The sequence below is a fragment of the Protopterus annectens genome, chromosome 1.part0 (assembly GCF_019279795.1).
Source record: "Protopterus annectens isolate FY-2018-M chromosome 1.part0, PAN1.0, whole genome shotgun sequence".
In the NCBI taxonomy this organism is placed as follows: domain Eukaryota; kingdom Metazoa; phylum Chordata; order Ceratodontiformes; family Protopteridae; genus Protopterus; species Protopterus annectens.
In genome coordinates this window covers 921,927,229-921,937,726 of record NC_056725.1, presented here as the reverse complement: position 1 = coordinate 921,937,726, position 10,498 = coordinate 921,927,229, and the positions used below count along the sequence as shown (strand labels likewise).

The window sequence follows — 10,498 nt, the reverse complement described above, 5'->3', positions numbered from 1 at the left end:
GCGTGAGGGGGTGACCCATTAGTGAAACTGACATGGACAAGATGCACTGATTTTTAGGGATGACAAAATCTAAAAAATATCTAATTACATAATACACTGTCTCAGTCAGCATACACTTATTACAAAAGCCCAATGATAGTCACTGTTTGGATGCACTTCAGAAATATGTAAGAAATTGCCTTACTTATGACAGACAGTAAGGTTACAACAGTGAGACTGCAGAATGTAAAATGAATGCAAAGAGTGCATGAAACTCAAAGTAAAAGGAAACTACAACTGCTACTTTAAAAACTTATTCTCAAAAAAATAATCTCTTACAATCATTTTAAACAATGATATAATGTCAAGAAGCTGTTTATTTAAAAATGTTTATTGTTATACATAAACATAAGCATTATTTTAAAAATTCTTTAGTAAAAATTTTAAATAAAAAAGTTCAAAAATGAACACTGTAAACAGGATCTTTTGCAGAACAAGTCTCAGGGAATTTGATTCAGTTTTTGTTTTCTTCTTGGGCAATCTTCTTCATCACACCACTGAAATACTTGTTTCGGAATGCATTATGCCCCTTATATGAGCTGTATTCAGCCTCTGTGAGGTGAGCATATTCATCTTTGTCCTGCAGATAAGACAAAAAGGCATAAAAGTTATATTTGTTATATGCCAATTTCCTCACATTACATATAACTATCAGAAAAAGCAAATTCCACCACTGGATAATACTAAAGTTTCCAAGTATAGACACAATTACCCCATACACTGGGATTTAGTAAAGAGCAATGACTGCTTACCACCAAAAAAAGGCAACTTTTCTGCTTATAGCCAAGCTTTGATACCCCATTCGGGATATCAGTGGTGATAACCAATATGTCAGGAATACTGCAACAGTGATTTCAGTCAGGACATCAAAATGTGCACAATTTGGACTCAAAAGAGAATGTAGGCAGTGGCTCTATGAACAGTGTTTTCATGTCTAATGAGAAGAGTCCATCATCAACAGAGGAAAGGGGGTCTGTAAAGAAAGCATGTTGAACTTATTACCACATTTGCTTACACTTAATAAAAAGGATAGGTTTCTGCTCCGATTTCTTGGAACCAGAAACATTCCTGAAAACTCTCCCCTCCTTCTTTTTGGGCAGGGAAACTACTTGGATTGCTCTGTAGTCTACTGGGGAAGTGAGTGTTCTAGTTGGTCCTATGATGGAAAAGGAATATCACCACAAGGTGGAACTTGAGCAATTTCTATGGTGTAGCCAGTGCCTACAACTTTTATTCAGAGTAGTTCAGGTGAAACTACTGCTTTCAGAAGAGGGAAAGCTTCCACCCAAGTAGGAGTTGAAATGGAGGTGGGAGCATGGAAGGACCTCTGTAATAAAAGCACAAGACAGGAAGGTGTGTGTCAATGGGTCTATATCCCTAGTGTTGTCCTGCCCAACTCTGTTTCTCCATCCACCAGATTTTCTTCTTCTGAAACTGGCTAGACTGTAAAGGGCCAAACCTTGGAAGGGTACTTGGGATAACTGGGGCATGGAGGATATAAAAGATACTTTGCAGACTGCTATTTTTCCATCATCTTCCAATGTTTTGAAACTTTCCCAAGATGGGACTCCAAACAGTTTATTCTTATCTAAGGAGACATGAAGCAGGAGGCCCTTTACGTTATCAGGGAAGTGCTAGATTCACAAACTGACATTTCTCCTGCACCTGCAGAAGATAACCTCCGGCAAGCATTTATAATGTCATAAACCAGACTTTAAAACATGATTGGTACCTTTCTGAAAGTGTTGACAAAATGAGTATTTTATCTCAGAAATGTATCAGTAGTGCCCTAAGCCAACTCCTTCAATCTGTCTGAGGACATTCCTTTTGTTCCTCACCATATACTTATGGAATTTGATGCCCCTGATCCCCTGGATGGCAAAATCACACATTTTTTTACCATATGTACCAAAGACATTGCTCTCAACATTGTTTGACAGTATATTACGGCCTGGTACCTACTTGGTACATTTTGCAACATCCACGGAAAAAAAAATCTGTGCCTCCTCCAGTGTTCACATAAATGCTGAAACTGTTTCTGGACCAAACTGAACCTTTCTAACAAATATGAAGGCACCCAGGACACCAAGACTGTTTCACATTTCTTTATTCACAATTCACAAGCCACAGGTTAAGCGCTTTCATCCAATTCCTCAGAACAATGAACATTCCTAACTCAACCTTTTTATACCCCTCCTTGTAAATCAATTATACAATTAAAACGTATTGGTAGGTTAAAATTCCCTTAAACATCAGTTAAAATTGTATAGAATTGCACCAACCCCACCTATTTGTTAGACACATAAAATGCATGTTAAAATTCAGATTTCAGTTCAAATTTAAGAAGTGTGCAACAGTCTTGGTGTCCTGGGTGCCTTCATATTTGTGAGTGCAGTTTTGTCTCTTTGGTTATCCAGTTTGAACCTTTCTAACCTTTAGGGGTAAGGGCTTTAAAGATGTGTTCCATTAATGCATCACAATTGGAATTCTTCAGTTACTGGGCAACAGCCAAGAGCTTTGGCTGGTATACTTTTTTCTTAGCAGGAAGCAATCCCCCCAGTGAAAACGATCCTTCATCAGGTTAGGCGTTTCCCCTGGGAGCATCAGACAAGCACCATTAATGAAACTCGGTTCAGCCGTATAAGACATAAATATGGGTTCTGTCTCTGAAAGCCAAATCTATAAAAATTAAAACAGACTTCCTTGAGATTATAAACTAAAATAACATACAAGAAATTAAGCTGCTTGAATGGAAGGTGGAACAGTGTTCAGTATAGTCTGTCAAGAAGTAGCTGGACTCCCTAAGCCTCCCTAAATTAAAGTAGAGAAAGTGACATTGAAAACAGCATGATGAATTATTCCCACGATCAGGAATAATAACTTGCCCAGCCACTTCATCTGTAAAAATTTACACTTTGGCAAAATTTTACTTTTATTTATTTAATTGCATTTTGGTTACCGGGATAGTCCCTGGACTAATTAAGAGCCCATTTTCCGTGGAGGCCTGGGGTGAAAAGCTCCTCAGAGAGCAAACAAAACAAAACTATACAGCATCATTACTAAAAACAAAACAGCAAACTATGAATAAATTGTATGAATATAGTTTCAAATCATGGTAGAGAAACAAACATAAGACATTAAGAAAATTATACAGTATAATGGCAAAGAAGAAATGGCCGCGGTAGTGCAGTGGTTAGAGTTGCCTCCTTACAGCAAGAGGCTCTCCAGTTCAATTCTCCGCTGGGAGTGCCTTCTGTGCAGAGTCTGCAAGTCCTCCCTACAGTTACGCGGGCTTCCTCTGGGTGCTCCGATTTCCTCCCACATTCCAAAGACATGCAGTAGGTGGACTGGACACTCTAAATTGTATGTACGTGCGAGTGTAGGTGAGAGTGTTTGGTAGAGATGAACTACCACAGCAGGGCTAGCCATCCAGTGGTGTAAACCTTGGCTCAAGATAATTGTCACTGCTGAAGTGACACTTCAATCCCAAGTGCAAAAATGGGAAAAAAGGGCTAGAGGATGGATGGCAAAGAAGCAAGAGTAAATCCAGTAATGGGAAAAAGAAGCAAGAGTACATGGAATTAGATACATTTAGATAAATGCCAGTTAGGTGAGATTTGTACTGAACACTTACCAAAAACAAGGGCTATACCAAAGACACTCAAGACTGATGGCTACCCAGTAAGATCTATAGAGGACTATAGTAATAGATTATACACAAAAACATTTTTTTCCTGGTTCTGTGGAACTGAAGTAGTTGACTGTTCCCCTTCAAATCAGACTTCCTGACATACTTCACTCATATTTTCAAAATGTAAAAGTGACATTTGAGTCAGTGGCAGACAAAGACCGAAACGTCTTAGACAACAGTCATCAAGAGGAGCACTAGTCCTACACATGTTGACCCTAGGTTTCTCAATATGTTTATTGGAATGTTACAATTACTAAATGTTTCATTGTAGTGTTAATTGTATGCTGAATGTAAACTTAAAAGCACTAGATATTATTAAAGAGCACCTTTTTGTCACTTCTGTGCTCATGTTGCAGTGGTATTGTGCACTGTCCTGACAAAAATTAATAAAAAGGAATTTCTTCTAAGTAGCGAAGAAAAAAAAAAAAAAAAAAAAAAAAAAAAAAAAATATATATATATATATATATATATATATATATATGGGTCTACTACTAATTACCGACACGACGATTCCCCGACGGAAAACTCCCCGACGCCAGATGACCGACATCACACAAACCCGACAACGCAAAACACCGAACACCATTACACCGAACACCATTACACCGACACACGGAACGTAAACAACACGCGACACTACATAGCATACACACTAGCCCTGACCCAAACCCTAACCCTAAGGTCCGACACTATCGCACACTTCACCTACCTGCACCCTAACGCTACCTCACTTAACCCACCCCTAGCCCAAGCTCCGACACTAACGCACACTTCACCTACCTGCACCCTAACCCTAACTCACTTAACCCACCCCTAGCCCAAGCTCCGACACTAACGCACACATCACCTACCTGCACCCTAACCCTAACTCACTTAACCCGTCCCTAAACTACAGTCCCTCACTAGCACACACTTACCTTACCCGAACCATACCTCCGACACGAACACACACTCACCTTTCCCACAGCCTAACCCGACATCCCACAATCTCGAGCACTTACCTGACCGCTCCTAACTCCGCCACCATCGCACACTTACCGCGTCGCGATCGCACATTCCCTTGTCGGTCTTTCCGCTGTCGGCAAATCACCCTGTCGGTACACTTACCTGTCGGTCATCTGGCGTCGGTGAGTTTTCCGTCGGGGAATCGTCGTTTCGGGCATTAGTAGTAGACCCATATATATACACACACACAATGAAATCTAATTAACATTCTAAAATGTGTATACTGACTGAACCATCATCACTCCACAGTTGGGCTAATGCAACAAAGTTCTTAAATCACAAAGTTTAGTACTTTTATCTACTATTAATTGTGAAAAGAAAAAAGTACTTCTTTGCAGAAGAACAAAAAAGGAGATTTGTATAGACTTGAAATAAGGGTTACAAGTAGGGTTGTCACCTATCTTGTTTTTTCTGGACTATCCAGAAATCATGCTAATTGCCAAGTAGTATGGAAAAACACTATTCATACTCCGGTATCAGCAGCTTTACTACTGTTTTCTGTTTAAAAAAATTCTAAACAAGGAAAAAAAGGGTGTTCTTGCTTTTCCTGACATGACCAAGACACCACAAAATGGGCAGAAAATGGTCAGGAGAGAGGAGGAGGAGAAGGGTGGGGTTATGGAAAGGTGTGAGGGGTGTGGCCCTGGTCCAGTTTTGGCTTCAACAAAAGGTGGTAACCCTAGAAAACAAGACAGTAGCTATTATTTCAAGCTGACAGAACATCTGGTTTAAATGAGATGATAAAAGTGTTTTTAAATGCCAGATCTACATTTAAATGAAATACTGATTTATGCAGTCTTCTTAATTTAGTTATGTGATCTTTGAATTGGTCCTGTGATTTTGAGCACAGTCATGTGATTGTGGTCATGTGTCCTTTTACTATTTAAATACATTGCATTTTAGTAGCAACCTAGTTCTAAAGAAGCCTGTTTTACATGAAGACAAAAGCACTATACTTTGTCTATGATTAAAGACCTTGCTTGAATCTGCTCAGCTGTGGAGGGTTGTTTGTTGGTTTTGAGCTTTTACACGTACACTTCCACCAGGATCAAACCATTCTTTGTATTTGCTGACTGGATAAAATTAGTGTTTCCAATTATACTGAAAACAATCTGTAGGAAAACGTCCAACTAACTAGTTTCACAGTCTGGTGGAACAGGAGATGCAGGCAATGAAATGCTTTAAGATAAGACAGTCTACAAAAATGGTCCCTTGATATTGGCCGATTACTGCTCAGCTTTACGGCAAAACTTGATACAAATTCCATTACACTTCTACTGAGGGCAAGAACCATCTTCTATAATTTGCATTAAATAATAAACCACATTGACTTAGATTTGAATTAAACAATTGCCTGCAGCTTCGTTGTCAAAGCTGCCAGTTAAACAAGTGCACACTGAATGTGGAAATGTGTATATACATGTATATATCTGTACACACACACACACATATAGATATATATGTGCCTGTATGTGCATGTGTATAAATGGTGTGTGCACACATGCACATATGAAATGTGTGAATATATACACCTATCAGTACATAATTACCATGTTATATGTGTGTGTGTGTATTACACACACCCACACACACACACACATATATATATATATATATATATATATATATATATATATATATATAGCCAGAGAAAGAGAATATATATAGGTGTGTGTGTTTATTATACACAATATAGATAGATATACACATATACACACTCAAACACTTTTCTATTTTATATATTTGTTATTTAGGTAAGGCCATTGAGCAAAACTGATACATTATAGCACAAGAAATACCCTTGTTCTCTGCATATCTTTCTGTTTATCCAAAATCACATGTATTCACTTGGAAAGATAACGCTAAGCAAGCACTCCTTTATTTTATTTATTTTCAATTTGTTTATCAGGTAAGTGAACTCCAATAACACTTTAGAACAAGCAGAAGCAGGTGAAAATCTGCACAATACTGTGCATATAAACAACTGAGAAATCAAGACAAAAACAGTGGCATAATACTGTGCATTTAAACCACTGAGAAAATCAAGACAAAAACAGTGGCATATATGTACAAATGCAGTAATTTAAAAATTAAAACTAGTAAAGATGAAATTAGACTGGGAGATCCTTAAATGCTAAAGTCTAGGTACACAGGACACAAAAACAGCCACAAAGGTAACATAAGTTCTTGTGGACAGACTGTTAGCTAAGGGTTTAAAAATTTGGACACAGAGTGGTTCTCCAAATGTGTTGCAGTATCTTCAGCCCTTCTTACATTCTTACTTAATCTTTAGACAATCTGAACACGAGAACTTTCAAGCAACTTTCCTGTTCTGGCATTGCAGCTACTTTGCCTACTGATGCATACTTTTTTCTATGTTTGTCTTCCAGTGCACAAATAGTCACCAAATTAAACTTGGCATATATCTGATGACTCTTCCAGATGACGCTTCAAGTTTTACTAAATCATTTTAATCCATCTTGTCTAAATGACCCACTCATTATATACAATGCATCAATATATCGGCAGATTACTGGTGCCATTTGTTCTGAAGACACTTTCACTTCAGTTTAAGTACAGTTTATTTCCTGTTAAATGCAAAATTAAATTTAATTTCTCAGAATGAATTTAAACAGAGAAGCACAGTTTTACAGAAACAATATTAGATAATTGACAGTTCTACTTTACGTAGAAGTCTCTTTTTATTTTATTTGTACTTTGTTGACTGGGATAGTCCCACTAGGCCAATGGCCTCTTTTCACAGAAAACTCATGATGGTATTTAGACTGACTAGGGGGAATTTGGCTTTGGCACTGGGGAACTTCCCCTGCTTTCTGGAGGAGAGGAAATGAAGCACTCTCTGGAACTGCTAGGTGAAGCTGAAGGGCTGCTACTGCAGTTCTGGGAATTCCAAGATGGAGGAGAGTGCAGCAGAGCTGGAGGGAGGAGCAGGAGAAAACTTACTGGAGGAAGAGGAAGGAGAGGAAATCACTGTTACAGATTTGGAGAAGGAAAACTGGAAAGCACAGAAGGCTCCCCAGCCAAGAATCGAACCAGAGAACCTCTTGCTGTGAGGAGACAACGCAACTGGTGCACCACTGCGCCATCCAATTAAAAAAATTGTGTTAGTAAATACAACCATAGTGATAGTAAGAGATTTTAACTGAACTAAAACCCGAGGAAAGAAAAGGGAAAAATAACACAGGATATTAAAGTGTTAAGAGAGTTAATAAAGTCTGGATATTTAAAAGTAAGAATAGGGAATGGACACTGAAAAGGAGAGTTTGTTTACAGACTGAAACCGATTTTATATAGTTACTGCTAAAATATGAAAAAAAAACAAACAAACAAACAGAAGGAGTACAGATGGCTATGTATCAAGCCATAGAGCAGTATGGGCTAGAGTAGGGGAAGTCAGAGAAATAATAAAGGAGGAAATGGTTAAAAAGACTAACGCCAGAGTTTAAAAAGGAGAAAGAACTGATAACACAGAACAATATATGATGGAAAGATCATATGACAATGAGATCATTTCATAAAAAATGGGCAATGGTGAGTAGTATATACGCAGAAGTATAAAAATACATTTAAAAAAGGAAAGAAAAAGAAAAGGAGAAATATAAAGAAATTGTATGGGATTATTAGAAAGAGGCAGAACTTGAAAGTGACAGAACAAAGAAAAGAGAAAAACAGATGTATGAAAAAAATAGAGAAAAAGTAAAATCTCACCCAAACCCTCTTATCACCTCTTAACAAACTCTTCCCAATACATATTCTTTCCAACCAGTCACAATTACTGCTATTAAATATCTTCTAAATAAACTTAATCCTTGCTCCCCCTCTGCCGACCAACTACCCTCCATCTTTCTAAAAATAGCTACACAATCCATTGCCTACCCTGTCACTATACTTATTAATCATTCCATCTCTGTGGCCCTTGTCCCAGATATCTGGAAATCCTTTTATACAATCCCTGTTCACAAAGGAGGCAATTCTACTGATCCCTCTAATTTTAGACCCATTGCTATCCTGTCCCCCTTTCTAAAATTTTAGAAAAGTGCATCCATGCTCAGTTAATCAAACACCTTCTTGACAACAATCTCCTTACTCCTACCCAGCATGGCTTTTGACCCCACCATAGCACAGCCACTGCATTACTCTCCTTTACTCAAACAATAGCTGAAGCATGTGACAATAACTTGCTAGTCTCCTATCTATTCCTTGAAATTTCAAAGGCCTTTGATACTGTCTCTCACTGTAAACTCCATACTAAATGTTCTGACCTACATCTCTCTTCCTTCTCCATCAACTGGTTCTCTAGCTACCTCTCCAGGCAGGCAGCAATCTATCTGCTGCCAAACTGTCCTCTCACCATTCCTCCCTGTAAATACTGGAGTTCACCAAGGATCAATTCTAGGCCCCCTTCTGTTCAACATATTCACTAACAAACTTTACTCTGCTACTAACCTCTCTACACCTCTACAATATGCTGATGACTCCACCCTTAACACCTCTGCCCACAACATCTCCAAACTCCTAGATCTCACTCAACAAACCTTTATCTCTTCAAAACCTGGCTCTTTGATAACCAATTAATTCTAAATCCAAAAAAAAATCTAAACTCCTACTATTCTTCCCTAAAACACTCACCCAGCACAAACCCTCTTTCTCTATCACCTCTCTTAATAACACCATCATCAAACCCAAACCCCATACCAAACTACTTGGAGTAATTACTGATGATGAACTAAAATTCAATACTCATACCCAACAATGTACAAAAAAGATCCACCAGAAACTCAGACTTCTCTATCACAACCAGAAATTTCTGTCACCTTCTTCCAAACCTTCCCTCACTCAGTCCCTTCGTCTACCCTGCCTTCTGTATGCTACCCCTGTCCTTACTAATGTTCAAACTTCACTTATCACTAAACTAGAGTAAACTAATCACAAAATAGCCAGTTTTGCCTCTAATCTCCCCTATAAATCCCATCACTGTCTCGCCCTTAAATCATTCCAATGGCCAGAATTCGCTAAACAACTGCTTTTACCCCAACTTCACATTACACACTCTATCTTGAATGACCCCTCTTCCTGCACTTCCATCTCCAACCTAGTCTCTTTAGTCTCCTACTACAACTCCCATCGTCACCTTCGTACTTCTAGCAAATACCTCCTTGACATATATAAACCCAATAAAAATATGGGAAAGTCCCTCTACAAATACTCTGTTGCACATGCTTGGAACTCACTCCCTGAAAACATAAGAAGCATTTATCAAAAACACCTGTTCAAAGTTTTTCTTCCGACTACATGGTGCTGCCCTTGTCTAACCTCCACTTGATCTAGCCTCTTCTCAACTTTAACTCCTTTTCCCTCTTCTACTCTTTACTTCCTAGTACTTGCCTCATATATCTTTATACCTCCCTCTCCCCTCACTTCCATAGCATATATCTTTATTAAAAAAAAAATGATTGAATAATTTATCTATTTGTATGTACTTCATGTGTGATATCCTCTAGACCTGTCAAATGTTATTGAACCTACTCTATGTACAAATGTTCTCTAACGGTTGATTTTCTTATTATGCTTCATGGTTGTTTTAATTTTTTACTCTTATTTTTAATTTTGATTTGATTTTTATTGTAAAAATATGTAATACTTCTAGAGCTTTTCTCCTGAGGATTCCACTGAAAATGGGCCGCTGGCTCGGTCAGACTAATCCAGATAACAAATATCAATAAATAAAATAAATGAATAAA

General features: G+C 38.1%; 1 protein-coding gene across 2 annotated transcripts in view; it reads right to left on the bottom strand.

Annotated features, from left to right (window-relative positions):
- Positions 1–352: 352 nt before the first annotated feature.
- Positions 353–10,498, bottom strand: part of TRMT11 (tRNA methyltransferase 11 homolog) — a 587,167-nt gene continuing 577,021 nt past the window's right edge. For both annotated transcript variants that reach the window (XM_044063974.1, XM_044063983.1), the window contains one exon: positions 353–619. In XM_044063974.1, the coding sequence (XP_043919909.1) occupies positions 494–619 (126 nt within the window). In that variant the 3' untranslated portion in view covers positions 353–493. The remainder of the gene's footprint in view (positions 620–10,498) is intronic.